General features: G+C 35.0%; 1 protein-coding gene across 1 annotated transcript in view; it reads right to left on the minus strand.

Moving 5' to 3' along the window:
• ABCD2 (ATP binding cassette subfamily D member 2) overlaps positions 1-20477 on the minus strand; it is a 57073-nt gene that overhangs the window by 34863 nt on the left and 1733 nt on the right. Inside the window, exons 2-6 of the mRNA XM_047788581.1 lie at positions 20168-20348; positions 11862-11983; positions 7636-7804; positions 6816-6910; positions 2392-2537 (exon numbers count right to left, since the gene is read on the minus strand). Coding sequence (XP_047644537.1) covers positions 2392-2537; positions 6816-6910; positions 7636-7804; positions 11862-11983; positions 20168-20348 — 713 coding nt within the window. The remainder of the gene's footprint in view (positions 1-2391; positions 2538-6815; positions 6911-7635; positions 7805-11861; positions 11984-20167; positions 20349-20477) is intronic.

Here is a 20477-nt window from a genome sequence, read left to right on the forward strand (position 1 = left end):
TGTCTCCTTTTATAGTATGTATTCATTAGTAAATTATACCAGCTATAGTTATTTTTAATATTCATGTCCTTTAACCTTTGTATTAATAGTTAACATACCAACATAATACAGTATTGTTCTGAATTTGACTACATATTTACCTTTACCAGTGTGGTATATTTTCATAGGTATTCATGTTAATAATTAGCATCTTTCATTTCAATTTGAAGAACTCATTTCAGCATTTCTTCTCAGGCAGGTCCAATGGAGATGAATTCCCTCAGCTTGTTTGTCTTGGAAAGTCTCTATTTCTCCTTTATTTCTGAAGGATGACTTTGCTTAGAAAAGTATTTTATAGCTCAGGTCACAGCTATATTCAAGAACTGTACCTATATTATAAATGAAATCTAAAACAGGAGTTCCCACTGTAGAGCAGTGGGTTAAGAATCTAACTGCAGTGGCTCAGGTCACTGTAGATGTGTGGGTTTGCAGTAAAGGATCTGGCATTGCTGTAGCTGCGACTTGGGTTGCATATATTGAGGGTGCAACCATAAAGAAATAGCTAAAGATATATAACATGTATATAATTTTACTTGCAATAAGAGATTAGAATTCTATGATGCATTAGAATTTTTTCCTCATGATTTTATGCCTTATAACCTAAATAAGAAATTAAAATCAGTCTACTTAATGTATTAATGTCTGCAACTTAAACTTTGACTGTATTATTTAGTTTTCAGATCCAGGAGTTTCCCAAAGAACTCTAAAGCACAGACAGAAAGGGTCAATGATTCTGGCATCACAATATGTTACCTATTTTGTGTTAAACATGAGTATTCATAGCACTACTTATATTCAATATTTTCTTACTGCCAGTGCAGTTCTTCATCCTTCTACACTTCAGATAGCTTCCTGTCACTACCACAGGTCTTACTTTAAGAAAAAGTCCAACAAAGCCTCATCTGCCTAACTAAAACATATGATCTAACAATTAGACCAGTGGGCAATATGGTATAAATACTTCTGACAAAGGAAAAGGAGAGATGTAATAGCACTATATTTGATGTAACTCTTATATTTGCTCTTGAACCATACTTTCAATCTAGGTGCTCCATTAGGTTCCACAGAATAGTCTTCTAACACAGTAGGAGTAGTTTTATGATGTTGACCTAACCCAGGGTGAGGTCAGATAGAAAAATTAATGAGTCAGGAGTTCCCGTCATGGCTCAGTGGTCAACGAATCCAACTAGGAACCATGAGGTTGTGGGTTTGATCCCTGGCCTTATTCAGTGGGTTAAGGATCTGGCGTTGCTGTGAGCTGTGGTGTGAGTCGCAGACGCGGCTTGGATCCTGTGTTGCTTTGGCTTTGGCGGAGGCCTGCCGCTACAGCTGCAATTAGACCCCTAGCCTGGGAACCTCCATGTGCCTTGGGAGTGGCCCTAGAACAAGGCAAAAAGACAAAAAAAAAAAAAATTTAATGAGTCAGATGAGCCCGATGTGTGTCTCTCTTTCTCCCTTCCTCCCTTCTTTCCTTCCTTCCTTATTTCTTTATGTCTTTTTTTTTTTTTTCTTTTCTGGACACCCCCTGGCATATGGAGTTCCCAGACCAGGGATCAGATCCAAGTCTCAGTTGCAACCTACACTGCAGCTGTGGCAATGCTGGAACCTTTAACCCACTGTGCCGGCTGGGAATCGAATCTGAGTTCTGGCACTGCAGAGACGCTGTCAGTCCCGTTGGGCCACAGTGGGAGATCTGTGTGTCTCTTCTTTAGATTTCATTTTCTCTCATCCATAATGAATATTCCAAAATTTCAAGTATAACTTTCTGTTTAGATACTTGTAAACTGTTTTTAGGGAAGATAGCTAAAAACTAGAGAAGAAATAACGTTCCTGCTAAATATTTCTGTGCTTACTTTCACACTCATTCTTTGAGTAAAATACTTTTAATTAAGATAGTTTCAAATCATTAATTGATTATATAGAATTGTAATAAAGACTATTTTACAAAGGCTTTTAAAACTTAAGTGAGCAATTTTAGAACATTTGTATGCTGCTTGATGGAAACATTAGTATACTACCCAGTACTATTTATTTTTTTGTGAGAAGAGATAATCTGACATATAAAGGAAATATAATTATTCTTTGGACTAGCCTGCTATTCCTTGAGACTAACATCTGTAGTCTTTGAGTGTTCATTACAACTGGACAGATGTGAAAATGAAAAGTAGTATAGTCCTGGAAACTATTATAATCAAAGCAGTATAAAACTTTTTAGGCTAATTGAAATTTTATTTCCTTAATAGCTTCTCAATGAAAATATGCTTAAGGATTATCTATAAAACAGTTTAAGGAATAAAGATAATTTAAAAGCAGAAAGAAATTTTTGCTTGCAATATAAAATTTCTTATTTACCTTTGTGGAATATAGAACATGTGTTGTGGAGGTGGTTTATACAGGACTCCTTCATACACAGGCCAGAGACCACTTAAAATTCTGAAGAGAGAACTCTTCCCACAACCATTGGGACCAGTTATCAAAAGATGCATTCCTTCTTCTACCTAAAGTAAGAAATAAAATTACAAATTATAATATTTTAAAATGATTTTCATTTGACAGCATTTAAAAGCGATTTAAAAAAAAAAATTCAAACATGATAACCAAGGATGGGCAAGCAATCAAAGAAAAATATATCAGGATTGAGAACATCAAATCTGGCTTTTGACTATGCTCTGAAGTTAAAAGCATCATAAAATAATTCAATTCTGAAATAAATGGATCTTAGAATGTCAGTGACTTTCCAAAATTTTAATTGAAGTCTTATCATCAGATATTACACATATATGTAGGAACACAACCACATGGAAGTAAGAAACTGTGTAAACTTAAATTTAAATAGATTAAATTTATTGTCTTTATAATAATATTTGATTCAATGGAACCTGCAACCTCATAGTTCCTAGTCGGATTCATTTCCACTGCACCATGATGGGAACTCCTCAGTGTAGTATTTAACCACTGAGTCACAATGGGAACTCCTGTCAGTGTGGTATTTAAGATATTGTGGGGAGTTCGTCGTGGTGCAGAGGAAGTGAATCCAACTAGGAACCATGAGGTTGCAGGTTCGATCCCTGGCCTCGCTCAGTGGGATAAGGATCCAGCGTTGCTGTGAGCTGTGGTATAGGCCGCAGACATGGCTTGGATCTGGCGTTGCTGTGGCTCTGGCATAGGCCAGCAGCTGTAGCTCCAATTAGACCCCTAGCCTGGGAACCTCCATATGCCACAGGTGCGGCCATAAAAAGAGAAAAAGAAAAAAAAAAAAGGTATTGTGAAGATCAAGGAAAACGAACACCATTAAAAGATTTGATTTACTTCCAAGAACAGTGATATTTTATAATAAGTGATTAAAATGAGTATAGTATGAAAGTATGAGAAGTAGAAATCTGCAGTATGTCTGTAGATGTAGCTTTGTGTAGTATAGATACAACTACATGTCAATGATGTAGAATACATTATTTTGGAAACTCAAAGATGAAAGGGCATTATATTATTTGTAATCATGTCAATATACAAAGTCAGTTCACATATATACATTACTCATTTGCTGTGTATAACATAAGTTAAATCTTTTATTGAAAGAAGGCGGTGGGGAGAGGAAGGGAGGAAGGGAAGGAATAAAAGGAAGAGTGTTGGTGGAAGTTTAGATAAAGGAACTAAGAATGTATGCAATAAGTATATGAAGAGCAAAAAATGGTTCAGGTTCATATTCTGTGTAAATAATTACATCTTTCCTTGGCAAACATTGACTGAGTATCTGCATGTGCCTGCCATTCTTCTAGGCACAGGAGATACATTGTCACCTAAGACAAAGTTCCTGTTCTCGTGGAGCTTACATTCCAATGGGAAAGGTGGCAATAAGTAAATGAACAAAAATAAATAAATAAATAAATAAGTAAAAAATAAATAAATGAACAAAAAATGAACTAGCGATAAATGCTATTATGATAGCAAAAAAGGAAGATGTTTTAGGGAAAGATGGCGGCACCATGAGGTTGGAGGAGGGGTAGACTTATTTTGATTGCATGGTCAGGAAAGTCCTCCTTTGAGGAGGTAACATTTTGGCTTAGCCTGGGTGACAAGAGGCAACCAGTCAGATCTGGAGGAAGAGCTTCCAGGCAGTGAAGATAGCTACCACAAGGACATAAGACAGGAGCAGGCTTGAGTCTGTAAAAATGTATCCACAGATATTTATCTCCCTAATTATAGCCCAACTGAAACACCATTTTGATAGAATAAAGTTTAAAAAAAAAAATCCTGGGAAGAACCCAGAAAGAATTAATTTCATGATTTGCTCTGCTCTTTCAGGAGAGAGAGGACTAAGAAAGTTTAATTTTATAGAAGCATAAGTACTTTTCAAATGACCTTTTAAAGATATGTGCCACAGCAAAAGATAAATGGCAAAATAGTTTAATAGGTTCATTTTCTATTAGGAATTCTCAGAAATTTAACACATTTTGAGTTGTAATATAACATTACAACTACATTAATATTATTTTTCAGAATAAGTTTTCTCATATTTAGTAAACAGATAGCGTGAAGCAAAAGAATTCCCATATTTACTGAATTTTCTTCTCCAAAGGTTTGTCAATTCTTAAAGGCCAACATAAGAATAAGAACCTTTTCCTCTAGAAACCTGCTTATTTGCCAATCCATCCAGAGGAAACAGAACTTTCTATTATATTTTATAGACCTGACACTTCAAATAAAACTGCTTGTCTGACTCAGAAATAAAACAATTATCATAAAGCATACTATATTAATATGCACCTTTGTAAAGCCTCAAAATTTATGACGTTTTTACTAGATTAAGTATTTAAAAATTCGTTGTATATAAAATCAACTTGGCTCTGAGTTTTTTCACAAAAAGAGTGTGATGTGTTCCGAATAATGGGGTTGGTAGGTAGAAGAATTGGAATCTTCCTCCATTTAATAAATGGAGCCACAGAAGTTGATATTATGAAAACTAACCTGATGAAGAACCTCTATACAAAAAGTCATAAATTACATATTGTTAAAGTATTAGTAAATAAGTTCAATATCCCATGTAGGTCTCTTCAAAGGCTTTACTTTAAAGCTACTTAAGACTATGCTGACTAGTACAACCACTATGAAAAACAGTATGGAGTTACCTCAGAAAACTAAATGTAGAACTACCACATGATCCAGCAATTCCATTCCTGGGCATATATCCAGGCAGAACTTTCATTGAAAAAGATACATGCACCCCTATGTTCATTGCAGCACTATTCACAATAGCCAAGACATGAAAACTACTGAAATGTCCATCAACAGATGAATGGCTTAAGAAGATGTGGTATATATACACAATGGACCACGACTCAGCCAAAACAAAACAAAACAAAACCCCAAAATAATGCCATTTGCAGCAACATGGATGGAACTAGAGACTCATACTAAGTGAAGTAAGTCAGAAAGAGAAAGACAAATACCATATGCCACCACTTAAATCCGGAATCTAACATATGGCACAAATGAACCTATCTACAGAAAAGAAACAAACTCATGGACATAGAGAATAGACTTGTGGTTGCCACGGGGGAGGGGGAGGGAGTGGGATGGACTGAGAGTTTGAGGTTAGTAGATGTAATCTATTGCATTTGGAATGGATGAGCAATGAGATCCTGCTGTATAGCACTGGGAACTACTATGTATCTAGTCACTCGTGATGTAACATGATGGAGGATAATGTGAGAAAAAGAAAGTATATATATGAATTATCATATTATATGTATAACTGGGTCACTTTTGTGTACAGCAGAAATTGACAGAACATTGTAAATCAACAATAATAAAATAAAAAGATTATGCTATATAGTTAGCACCTAATTGCTACTCTGTAGGTCTGTAAGTGGAAGAATAAAGTCCAACCAAATTGTAGTTAAAACACAATTTCTCTTACATTTACTAACACAGAATTCCCCCCATTTAGTACTTTTCATTCTCTTCCAGCAGCCTTATGCATTTGCAAATACATCTTTAATAACTAAACCTAAAACTAAAATCCATTTTAAAATCATTAAATGCACATGTACTGTTTTGTTTGTAATTCTTTTATCAGGTCCAATCATGTCATTGTTTGAACTAAGCTCAGATAACTTACTTTATACTTAGCAAATTATTTTGTACTTGAATCCCAAAATAGTTTAAATTTTACAATGCTTTAAATCACAGCCTCAGATTTATTACCTATTTTTGCATCTTAGTTTTTGTAATTGAGAAAGAATATTAAATCGCAACTATTATTCTCAGCAGAATAAAACACTAAATTCCAATTCATGAATCTTCTGATTATTTTTTCCTAATCCATGATGTGATTATTGGTAATATGAATTAAATTTAGAGAATGTATATTAAAGGAAGTAAACTTGTTGATGACCTCTACCCTCATATTTTAGTAAATACGTAAAACATAGGCTTGTATTTTTTGAATAACTCCTGTAAGGAAAAAAATTAAAAATTTATTTCCAGATTTCTGAGGACATTTCCTATTATTCCCCAAATTTACCTTGTATAGGCTCTCAGTGAACTGTAATTTTGATTTTCAACCTGGCAATAAAGCAGTAGCAATCAAATTTCTTTTTTTCCTCTGCTTTTTGAGGAAGTAACTGCTTCTGTGACTGAGCCACTGTGCATACCTTTCTTGATTACCCCTCCTTTCTATATGTGCCTCCAAGTATTTAACATAAGGTACATGAATTCTGAGTTGTTTTGTATTAGTGTGTTGGCAACAATCAGAAGATTCTTGAATATCACCTTACTTTGAAGTTTAGCCTGGAAGCCACCACTTCTCCAGTTGGTGTAATTATGGGAACATTTTCACAAATAATTCCATGATCCACATCAATAACTTTCCCTACAAGTTAAGGAACAGTTTAAGTTTCAAAAGCTATCACGTGTTATTGCTAATTAAATAACTAAAAGTGTAATGCAGCATAACAGATAAATGCACTATAAAGATAATTCACAGTAACAAATCATAGAAACAAATGTAAGTAGAGATACCATATTTGAAGCTAAATCTAATGTAAATTTTCACATTTTGATACATCTATTTGAAAAATTTATCTCAGAAATATTATTTTACAATAACACAATGTCAACATCATGAGAGCAAAGCTAAATTCTATCTAGTATAACCCAGCCACACTGTATATAACTATTTATTTCTCTAAATTAACCTTTCCTACAAAACAAACAAAACAGTGCTGCAGAAAGGAATAATACAATTTTTACAACTATAATAACCAAACTAATTGATAGGAAGATGAGCAATATGACATTAACTCTAATTCTGCTATTTGCATTTTAAAAGCAAACAATGTGTAGTTTCCAAAAATATGTGCCAGGTGTGCAATTTCCAAAAATAATTCTAGAAATGTTGTCCTAAATCAAAGCATAATATTTTTATAATAATGTTAGTCACTACTCCTCAAAATGCAGCACTAACTTTAGGAATAACTATTTAAATATTAGATATTGATTCTTTATAACTGTTTAAAGCTATCTTCTAAAAAACATTGGTTCTGTTGACAAACACTTAAAATATAAGAAAAATATAAAAACATTTGAGTTTAATACCTTTGATTTCCAATGTCTCATTGAGGGGTAAGTCCCTATTAGCTCCACTGTTGCTATGGTTTTCAGACTCTTGCATGACAGCAGATCTCTTATAAATGCCTCTTTTTACTTCATCAAAGACCCAAAACATATTGTATACTCTAGCAGTATAGCCTGCTAATTCAGTGATCTAAAACCAAGACATGGAGAAAAATAGAGTTAATATACTCAAGACAGACTTTTAAATAAATATACAATCATATAAGCTTTTTGATTTAATGTTGAGGATTCTATTTTATTATACATGAAAAACAGATAATACATCTGACAACTAACACAAATAACACTAAAAAATCTTCCCAAGAAAGCAGCATGGCAAACCATTAGTTTAAGTTTGATTGGAATTATAAAACACATAAAAAATATTCATTCAAATCAGGGTTCAAAGAGAAACGTAAAGATTTCATAATATTAAAGAGACTTAAAAATCTTTCAATAAAATTTCTGACTTTGACCCTGTTACCGTGACAAATTTCATTTCCAGAAATTGGAAGTATTGGGAAAAGCTTAAATTCATTCAGTGAAATAACGATCCTTTGATATCTTTTCTCAATTTAAAATAGAAGATTTTAAATAGAGAATGTATTTTTCTTATTATGAAATGACGTTTCTGAGTCAAGTTGACTGTCAAAATTTCTAAGCTTGGCCAGCCCTGCTAGAGAATACCAATAGTGGGAGTGAGCGAAGTGAAAAGCTCTAAATTCATTTTGGTCTATATCCTACAATTCAGCTTCTTTTCAAGCCAAACATGATTCAAATGCCCAAAGAAAAACATTAACTATGACTTTTTTCTAGATGAGATTATAAATTGAGATAAATCTCCACTTTAGTACATAAGGCTTAATACAGTGGCGTCTTGTTCCTCTTCCTCTGGTTGTCCAGTTTATGTTGAACTCCAGCTGCTTTTCTATCAAAAGAACACCTTATCATCGGGGTACTGTGAAAGGTGACTCACATCCCGTCAAGACAATCTTTCTCAGGAAAAGGAAAGCACAAAAACCATTCTCTTACATAAATGTTTACTAGGAAATTGGTGTCAATAAGCAAGGCATGTTACTAAGACATGTCTTTTAAGCAATAAACAATTTCGACATTTGTGTAAGATTTTTGTGTGTGCAAAACTTAAGCAGGTATTATTGTTAAAAGCCATCCACCATTGGAGTTCCTGTTGTGGCGCAGTGGTTAACGATCCAACTAGGAACCGTGAGGTTGCGGGTTTGGTCCGTGGCATTGCTCAGTAGGTTAAGGATCTGGCGTTGCTGTGAGCTATGGTGTAGGTTGCAGACGCGGCTCGGATCCCGAGTTGCTGTGGCTCTGGCGTAGGCTGGTGGCTACAGCTCCTATTCGACCCCTAGCCTGGGAACCTCCATGTGCCACGGCAGCAGCCCTAGAAAAGACAAAAAAAAAAAAAAAAAAAGCCTTCTACCACATATCTCTACTGTGTGACAAGTCTGTAATTAGATTAGTATTTTATTTCTATATATTAATGTTAAAGGCATTATATAGAGTAATTTCTAAAATGTTATCTAGAAGAATCTCTTGATTTCCCAAGTAGAGGAAAACTGAGCTAAGAAGTAACAAAATATGGGTCTAAAAGAAACCAGGGTAGGAGTTCCCGTCATGGCGCAGTGGTTAACTAATCCGACTAGGACTCATGAGGTTGAGGGTTTGAATCCGGCCCTTGCTTAGTGGGTTAAGGATCTGGCGTTGCCACGAGCTGTGGTGTGGGTCACAGACGTGGCTCGGATCCCGAGTTGCTGTGGCTCTGGCGTAGGCCAGCGGCTACAGTTCTGATTGGACCCCTAGCCTGGGAACCTCCATATGCTGTGGGAGTGGCCCTAGAAAAGGCAAAAAGACAAAATAAATAAATAAACAAACAAATGAAAAAAACCAGGGTAAATATATTTGCATTTAAAAAAGTCCAGGGAGTTCCCAATGTTGCTCAGTGGTTAAGGAACTGATTAGTATCCATGAGGGTGTGGGTTCGATCCCTGGCCTCACTTAGTGGGTTAAGGATCTGGCATTGCCATGAGCTGTGGTTTAGGTCACAGATGTGCCTCAGATCCCACATTGCTGTGGCTGTGGCATAGGCCGGCAGCTGCAGCTCCAATTCAACCCCTAGCTGGGACCCTCCATATGCCGTGGGAGTGGCCCTAGAAAAAGGCACACACACACACAAAAAAAAATCCAAAGCTGGAGTTCCCGTTGTGCCTCAGTAGGTTAAGAACCCAAAAGAGTGTCTGTGGCCTCGTTCAGTGGGTTAAGGATCTGGTGTTGCCACAGTTGTGGTGTAGGTTACAGGCACAGCTCAGATCTGGCTTTCCTGTGGCTACGGGCATAGGCCAACAGCTGCAGCTCTGATTCAACCCCTAGCCTGGGAACTTCCATATGCTGCAGGTGTGACTGTAAAAAGGGAAAAAAAAAAATCCAAAACCAAACGTAGAGGTAATTAAAGAAAGGCAGGAGGCACTAAGTTAGTAGACCAAGATGCAAGGTGGAATGGGCAAAAAACATTTTAAAAAAAAAACTGAGAATGTGACTGTGGACAAATTGCTTTGGGATGTAAGACATGTAGATTGCTCTAGGACTAAAAAGAAGCCTCATTCCCTCTAGAACTAGTGGAGAATCCATGATGCTTTCATGTGCTTTCATAACAGTAACGAGATTTTTGATAAGGAAAATTTCTATGATTCAATGCACATACAGGCAAAATAAAATGAAATGCAATCAATTTTTGGAGACAATCTAGAAAAACGAATTGATATTCTCTCTGTGACTTAGCCGGTATTTCAATGCAAGATGGCAAAAATTCTGATTTTTCATTTAATTTCAATAACAAATAATTTATTGTATCAAAAAACTTATCCCCAAAACTTGTCTCAAGATTACCAAAATTACTATTTGAAAAAAAATTCGATTGACTTGTTTTGGTATGTGGCCCTAAACAACTGGTTTTAATTAAAAAAAAACAAACAAACAATTCAATAAATCAATTGTTGAATGAGATTGAAAAATTTTGTCAGCAAAACACAAATTGCAACAATTTTATATAATTTATTCAAGGCAAATTTAATAAGCAGCTTAATTTATAATGATACTTAGGTAAGGAATGGACACAAGAGGCACAAGAGTAATTAATAGTGAGACTGTTCATGAGAATATTGCTTAATATCTGAATTGAATAAGGTGATTTTTAATCTTAATCCTGTGATATCTGTAGGTCTTATTACCATATCTTCGGGAAATATATACTGACAGTATACAATATCCGAAGCATTAAAATAGACATTAGAAGTGAATAAGATAGTTCCTGCTTTCCACTCAGGGTCTCATACAGGAAACAGACAATTATAATTGGTAAAGCACCAGATGTACTATGAACACAGAAGGCAGACCCAGACTCTGCAGGGAAGTCAAGAAGAAAGTGGAATCACAGGAGTTCCCTTCGTGGCTCAGCGGTAACAAACTCGCCAGTATCCATGAGGATGCAGGTTTGATCCCTGCCTTGCTCAGTGGGTTTAGGATCTGGCATTGCTGTGAGCTGCAGTATAAGCCAGCAACTGCAGCTCCAATTCGACCTCTAGCCTGGGAACCTCCATATGCCACGGGTGTGTCCCTAAAAAGAAAAAAGAAAAAAAAAAGTGGAATCACAGACTAGTTTTTTTAAATGTGGTGTTAAGTTTTGACTTGTCCTGAAGGATATGTAAAGGTTTGCAAGGCATATATGCAATATTATTGGCTAACATTTATCGAGTGCTTATTCTGTATTGTCTAAAATACAGGTATTAATTCGAAATGACTCTACAAAGTCATCACTATCATTATTCCCATATTACAGATGAGGAAATAGACACAGGTCAAGTTCACATAATTTGTAAATACTGGAGCAAGAATTTAAATTTAGGCTCTCTGGCTCAGAAGCTATACTGCAGACCCTTTTTGTAGAATTTAAAAATAAATATGTTGTACTATAGATAGAAAAAGAGGAGTTAACAATAGAAAGTGTAAAAATTAAAAGGTATTAGCAATAATACACTTGGGAGTTATCCTTTATCTTGATTATATTTTTAGCAATTTTTGGCAGAGAAAAGATGTTTCCAAAAAAATAAAGCATATGTGGTAATTTATGTTTGCTTCATTTTTATATATCTTATTTTAATCAAGTTGACAATAAGAAAGGCAAGTACCTCTTTGTATGAAGACATAATCCTTTCAATAGCATCAGCTCCAGAGGCCAATAAATTTCGAGCAGTGGTAAAGGCTTCTGTCCGTTCACTAACCATAGCTTGTTTTTGACCATCCTCTAGATCTAAAAGCAAATTACAGAATTATTGAGTTTTTTCAAATTACTAAATGCTTTATTTTATACAAACGAAATTGTAACTAAAACAACCATATGCAAATTTTTCGTTACTATCAGCAATTTCCTAGGAATTAATGAAGTATTAAAGTATATTATTTGTGCTATATTTTATTTAAATTCCTTTGCTCTATTATTTTTCTAGGAAAGTTAGAAGAATTAAATCTATAGGAATTAAGGCTATTTTTATTTAGCATTTTTTCAACCCTTTCCAAATTCAATTCCCTGCTTTTATTATAGCTAGATAATAAAATACTACTGATTCAGTCAATAAAATACGACTAACTGCAATTTAAGCAAATATTTCTGGTGTGATTTCTTTAATGGAAATGCAAAGTAGCTGACTCTCATAATCTAGCTCTGTCTACCTGTTTCAGCTTTCACCCTATAGTTCAGCAGCACCACCAACATGAAATACTGTTTATCCTCTGACATTTGCAAATACGATTTCTTCTGATTTTAATATACCTTTCTTATCAAGCTCTTTCTTCAAGAGTAAACTCCTTAGTACAAGTTTTCCTAAAAACCTGTCTGGCTTTTCCAATGGACTTTAAGTTCCTTAAAGGGAAAAACTGTATATTATTCTTTATTCCTGGTACTCGGTAGAGTGTCTGGAACATAGTACTCCTTAATGTGTACTGAATGGATGCATGGATGAATGAATGGATAGATAGAGAGATGAACACCCTAAATTACTGTCAATGAAGAATTATGGTGTCAAGCATTGATTTTGAGTATTGGATTAACCATGGAGTTTCCATTGTGGCTCAGCAGGTTAAGAACCCAACTAGGATCCAGGAGGATGTGGGTTTGATCCCTGGCCTCCCTCACTGTGTTAAAGATCCAGCAGAGCCACAGCTGTAGTGTAGGTCACAGATGCAGTTCAGATCTGGTGCTGCTGTGGCTGTGGCTGTGGCTGGCAGCTGCAGCTCTGATTCGACCCCTAGCCTGGGAATGTCCATATGTCGCAAGTGCACCCTTAAAAGAAAAAAAGAAAGAAAGAAAGAAAAAATAATAATCATGAGTCTATGGGGACCTTTTATGATAGTTCAGTATGGTCCCTCCTAGCTCGACAGTTAATCACTGCTCTAGAGAACACTTTTAGTTCCCTTGAAGTTAGTTAGTTTCCTTGAAGAATAAAAAAAGAAAGGCTTTGAGCATTGGTTTAAGTGAGAAATAAAGATGTGATTGGATAAATAGTATGGGAACAGAATGTAGATATTCTTAAACACATTTAAATGTGTGATAAAATATAGATAGCCACAAAAAAATGCCAAAGGATTCTCAGCAAGTTACCAAAATAGTGATTGCTGTATCAGTTAAAGTGCTAAGAATAGTTTTGGCTCAGGGAATCTGGCTGGTGATGTAAAATAATTATGGGATTTTACGAATTAGGTTAAAAGGGGCTTGAATAATAGCTTTTGCTTACAGCCTCTGTTAAGAAGAAATAATACTAGTACAGATGGACTGGTGTTTGATATGGCATGTACTTTCTATGTTGCTTTGGCAAACTAATACCTACTGGATTTTCTCCATGCTTTTAGCAACAAAATTACAAATAGAACAGATCTCATGACTTTTATTTCACTGGTCGTCCTTTGGCAGGTACTAAAGACCAGTGCTGTAGTATTTTGTCATACACACAACAGCCAGCTGCATAACTTCTATGAAAGGCCAGATTCCTTAGTGTCAGACATAAATTCATGAACTAAAGCACTCATCTATTTTGTATCCTCGGTTAACCCATTTCAATTTTCCTCATCAAATACTTTAAATATTTTGTCAAAAGCTTCTCCTTTCAGGATTTAATAGTTAATATTATTTCTGCTTATTTTACTGCTACTTTTCAGCTCTGATAAGTATATATTAAAACACGATCTGTTACTACTTCACAGAAAAGGTGAGAAAAGATTTTAAAAACTAAGGTTTCATCATTGTACATTTCTTCAAGTCTATGAACTGTACTACGATTACTTGGTCTCAAATAAAGTTAAGTCCCTATAGAATAAGTCCAATAGCTAATATGGAGGAGATATAGTGAAAGGAAAAAAGCAATGCACAAGAAATCACATAATGTCTTTTATTCTTAGTGCTTCCACTAACCATCTGTGTGACCTTAGGCAGGCCTGGTGCTCCAGACTAGATGACTACTTGTAAGCACCTCTTCTGATGTGAAAATGACATGATTCCATATTCAGTTTCGCAGTGTGAACTTGAATATAAATGTAATCCTGCCCTAACCATAATATTTTACTTAAAGTTGTAGTTACATGGTATAACAAATTTACTACAGAACTATTTTCTTTCCTCCTCCAAAAAACTTATGCAAGCTCTTTCTCCTATTTGTGTCATTACCTCTGACTTCTAATCACTTTCAAATGCCTTGCTCCTTTAACAGAATTATGCTAGCAAACATCTGTTGAGCATTTACTACGATGTAGGAATTGTTCTAAATTCTACACACATGACCTTCTCTAATCCTCATAACAACCGTACCATAAATCCCCCTGTTTTGGAAATGAGGAAAATGAAGCACAAAAAGGTTAAATGATTTGCCCAGAGTCACAGCCTAATAAGAAAAAAAGCTAGCATTTGATGCAGGCAATCTGACATGAGAGCCTAACATAGTAAGAATATAATAAATATGAACAATTGCTTCCACCTAAATTCTTACTACTTGCCAAGGACTGTTTCAAAGCACATTGAGTATATTTAATTTCATAACTATTCTGCAAAGCATATATTACTATCCCTATAGTAAATATCAGAAAACTAAAGCATACGATGTTTATGTAACTTTCTTAAGGATGAAAATCTACTAAATAGCAGAATCAAGATTCAAATAGTGGCCTGCTTCTTCCTTCATTTTATTCCATTTCTTTCGTTTATTCTACTTTTTCATCCCTTTTCACTTTGCCATTCCTTTTTTTCATACATTTCCCCATCTATTTTTGCATCAAAATATATAATATCAGGCACTTAATTTATTTCTAACACATGAGACAACTCAAGGCATAGTGTAACTTAAGATTGAAGATTAGATTAGTATATATAGTATTTAATTCCAAGACCTAAACTCTCAAAGACAATATCATTATCTAAAAAAACTAATTATTTTGTCTGAGTAAAATAACAATATTTTCATGAGTTAGGTCATTGTAAGTCAAATATATTTAGTAAATACATGGATACAAACTTTATACGCATACCTATAGGAACCTTAGAAATTACAGAAGAAAAGTTGTCATTAGATGCAGATGACATATATTCTATATAAAAAACCCTAAAGACCACACAAAAACTACTAGAGCTGATAAACAAATTCTGCAAGGTAGCAGGATACAACATTAACATAAGAATTTTTTTTTTTTTTTTTGCTTTTTAGGGCCGCGCCCGGGGCATGTGGGGGTTCCTAGGCTAAGTAGGGGTCTAATCGGAGCTATAGCCGCCAGCCTCCGCCAGAGCCACAGCAATGCCAGATCTGAACAGCATCCTAGTTGGATTCGTTTCTGTTGCACCATGACAGGAACTCCAACACACAGAAATTTGGTTGTATTCTTTACACTAACCATGAAATATCAGAAAAGGAAATTTTTAAAAATCTCTTTTAATAATAATAAAATAATATACTTAGGAATATGGAGTTCCCGTCATGGCTCAGTGGTTAACAAACCCGACTAGCATCCATGAGGTCGTGGGTTCAATCCCTGGCCTCACCCAGTGGGTTAAGAATCTGACGTTGCTGTGAGCTGTGCTGTAGGTCACAGACGTGGCTCAGATCCCATATTGCTGTGGCTCTAGCATAGGCTGGTGGCTACAGCTCCAATTTGACCCCTAGCCTGGGAACCTCCATATGTCGCCAGTGTGGCTGTAAAAGACAACACACACACACACACACACACACACACACACACACACACACACGAATAAACCTGACTAAGGAGGAGAAAGATTTACATGCTGAAAACTATAGAACATTAATCAAAGAAACTGAAGATGATTCAAAGCAATGGAAAGATACCCTATGCTCTTGGATTGGAAGAATTGTTAAAATGGTCATACTACCAAAGCAGTCTACAGATTTAAAGTTATCCCTATCAAATTACACATAACTAGAACAACTAATCCTAAAATTTATGTGGAACCATAATTTCCAAAGCAATCCTGAGGAATAGGACAAACCTGGAGGCAAAACCCTCCCAGACTTCAGACAATACTACAAAGCTATAGTCATCAAAACAGTGTGGGAGACCTGATCCCTGGCCCAGGAACTCCAGATTCTGTGGGGTGGCCAAAAAAAGAAAAAACAAAACAGTCTGGTATTGGCAAAAAAACAGACACATAGATCCACGGAGCAGAATAGAGAGTCTAGAAATAAACCCACACACCTATGGTCAATTAACCTATGGCAAAGGAAGCAAGAATATACAATGGAGAAAAGACAGTCTCTTCAGCAAGTGGTGTTGGAAAAGTGGACAGTAAATCAATGAAGTTAGTACTTGTAATGGTACTTCCTCATACCATATACCAAATAAACTCAAAATGGCTTAAAGACTTAAACATAAATATATCACACCATCAAAGTCCTCGAATAGAACATAGGCAAAACACTCTTTAATATAAATCACGCAAACGTTTTTTTAGGTCAGTCTCCCAAGGTAAAAATAATAAAAGCAAAAATAAACAAAAAGGGCCTAATCAAACTTAAAGCTTCTGTGCAGCAAAGGAAACCATAAAGAAAACAAGATGACCTATGGAATGGGAACAGTGTGATTGACGGGTCAATTAAAAAAAAAAAAAGAACACAATCAAAACATGGGCAGTAGACCTAAATAGACACTTTTCCAAAGACATACAGAGGGCAAGTAGGCACATGAAAAGATGCTCAACACTAGTAATTATTAGAGAAATGCAAATTAAAACTACGATGAGGTACCACCTTACACTAGTTAGAATGGCCATCACCAGAAAGTCTACAAATCATAAATGCTGAAGAGGTTGTGGAGAAAAGGGAAATCCTCTACACTGATGGTGGGAATTCAAGTTGGTACAGCCACTGTGGAGAACAGCATGAAAGTTCCTTAAGAAACTAAAAATACAGTTACCATAAGATCCAGCAATCCTACTCCTGGGTATATATCTGGAGAAAACTCTTAATTAGAAAAGATACATGAACACCAATGTTCATAGTCACACTGTTTACAATAGCCAAGGCATGGAAACAACCTAAATGTCCATGGATAGATTAATGGATAAAAAAATATAAAAGCTATAAAAAGAATGAAATAATGCCATTTTCGGTAACATAGATGAACACAGAGATTATCATACTAAGTGAAATAAGTCAGAAAGGCAAATATCACAAAATATTACTATATGTGGAATCTAAAATATGACACAAATGAACTTATCTATGAAAACAGATTTGTGGTTGCCAAGGGGGAGGGAGGTGCAGGAGGGATGCACTGGGAATTTGGGATTAGCAGATGCAAATTATTATATATAGAATAAACAAGGTGCTACTGTACAGCACAGGGAACTATATTCAATATCCTTTAATAAAACCTAATGGAAAAGAATATGAAAAAGAATATATATATATATATTCACACACACATACACATAGATATCAGAAACTAACACAAAAATTGTAAATCAACTATACTTCAATAAAAAATAAAATAAATTACAGAAAACATTAAAACACATTCTCATAATAATGTTATCATACAAATTCACTTTATTCCTCTGTTCTCCTATATTGCTTTTCTCTTCATAAAACTTTCTTTTGAAAAGTAGCTTTAATAACTATTTTAAGTATCATGTGCATCAAAGTGATTATTATCATAATTGCAATCCAAAATTTTAATGTTCTCTAATTTAATATGGTATTTTCAGGATATGCAGGAGATTTATTTTTAAATATTTTATTACATCACCTACAGAAGTAAGATTGTTAGATTTTTTTTTTCATATATTGTTTACTTCTTACTGGTCTCTGTGGGGATAATTTGTCACCATTAATAGCTGCATTTTCTCTGTTCTATGTTGAATACGCTAGGGTTTTCTAATAAGACAAGTTCTTCCAAAGACTAACAGAACAACACCATAATTTTGTCATTGGGATACTCTCTAATATACAGTATACATGAAACTTTAAAAACATTGAAAAACATATTGGTATTTACTATGAATATCTGACAATTTTGTCAAATTTCTTAGCAGTTTACTCTTAAGACCATATATTGTTAAGTGTCTTTTTTTCTCTCTTTTGAGAAAGCAACTTATTTCATTATGAAAAGATTGAGTCTAAAAATACTATCACTAACAATGCCTTTTTCAATATAAACTTTTTTTAGTAATTAAAACAAATTTAATTTTGAAAACATAAAATTGACAGATAAAATTCGGTTTTCCTAGTGTCCTGACTACGTTAGACAGTTTATTAGACAGTTGAGTTGTACAGTACATTTGGTAAATCTATAGCACTTATCACCAGGGGTTGACAAATCCTAATTTACTAAAAGGAATAAGTTTAAGTTAAGAATGACTCAAATTTGACAAGTGTTTTTGTAAGAATTGGTTAAACCATTGAAGCACTGTTTTAAAAATGTCAGGCATATGGTAATTTTTACTTGTTTTCATTGGATGACTTCAAACAAATAACTATTAATCCTTAATTCTACACCAAATAACTATAAAATAGTATGAATTCTGTGACATTTTTCTTAGTGTTGCTTTTTGTTTTTTCAGTAATAATTGTTACCATGTATCAAGAGACTCAAGAGCATGCTCCATACTTTATAAACATTATTCTACTAGTACACTTAATATTTTACCAAATCCTCAGCAGCAACACTCTGAAGTAGCCTTTTTGTTTCTCATTTTACAGATAAGGAAACTGAGTTTAATTAACATCACTAAGGAGGATACAGATAAGAAAGAAGGAAAGCTGAGAGTTGAGCAAAGCTCTGTGTCACCATAAAGCCCAACTTTTTTTTTCTTTTTCTTTTTTTTGGCTTTTTGCCTTTTTCTAGGGCTGCCCCCGTAGCATATGGAGGTTCCCAGGCTAGGGGTCGAATAGGAGCTGTAGCTGCCGGCCTACGCCAGAGACACAGCAACATGGGATCCGAGCCGTGTCTGCAACCTACACCACAGCTCATGGCAACACTGGATCCTTAACCCACTGAGCAAGGTCAAGGATCGAACCCGCAACCTCATGGTTTCTAGTCAGATTCGTTAACCACTGAGCCACAAGGGGAACACCAAAGCCCATCTTTTTGTCCTGCTCTTTCAACACTAAGACCGATTTTGGTCAAGTGATTTTTAAGGAGGATGGGGAATGTTTTATTTTGGAGAAAAAGAAAATGCTGCTTCTTTAATTAATTCTCCTCTGTCCTGCCAATTAAGACCCAACTCCCATCACAGGTACTACACGGCATTTTAATATGGTCCTTCTTGCCCTTATCTTTCTTAGTTATTCCGAAGAATGAAAAATATTGGTAAAAACCATTGAGACAGTGATAGGGTAAAATTAGACACCTGCAATTTGATAATCCCATCTCCACAGTACCACCAAATCATGCCACATAGGAGGTTATCTATATTACCTACAAGTAAAGGAGACCTTGTTCCATTGCATGAAGCAACTCCCTGAAACAATTTCCTGGTTGCCAAATGTAGTCAACCAATTATTGAAATCACAAATCAAGGCAGGTGCAGTTATAGAATATTTATAGACCAAATGCTTGCTAAGTGCAGAAATGAAATTTGTAATACGTGGTGAGAACTTCTATTATAGTCTTTTCAAAGGTATTAATTTGTGTTGAGTTTAAATGTAAACTAGAGAATCATTTTTATTAGGTAGTACAATTAAAATTGCACAAGGTCAACGCTCCAAAACACTGCATCAGAGATCTCTGAAATATCTCAGAATTAGATCTTTTGAGTCACTTCTTTCCTTCTTTCATATTGCTGGTCTAATTGTTGGATGTTGCAAAGTCTGCCATTGTTTCTGACCATTAATGACTACAGAATGATGGCTATACAATTTGTTCACACAGGACCAGCAGTAGTACCTTCAAAAGAAATAATCTGAAACATATATTAGAAATTAATCATAAATGTCATTACCACCATCTGCAAAGCCAGTTGCAGTAATAATAGGTACAGCCACCATAATTAGTCCACTGCAGCTCCAAACATACTTCATCAAGAACTGCTCTATCATGATGTACCACAAACGTTTGGATAAAATGAGGTTCATCTGATCTGCTAAAGCTTTGTAACTTTTCTGGAGTTGCTTCATTTCTACCTATAGAGAGAAAAAGAGGTAAGAATTAACCTAATATGAACTACAAAAATAATGTATATTTGAGGACTTTCTTTAGAGATAATTACATATCATTTTGTTTTACTTAGTATACTATTATCTGTGATTCTT

The sequence above is a fragment of the Phacochoerus africanus genome, chromosome 7 (genome assembly GCF_016906955.1).
Source record: "Phacochoerus africanus isolate WHEZ1 chromosome 7, ROS_Pafr_v1, whole genome shotgun sequence".
NCBI classification, from domain to species: domain Eukaryota; kingdom Metazoa; phylum Chordata; class Mammalia; order Artiodactyla; family Suidae; genus Phacochoerus; species Phacochoerus africanus.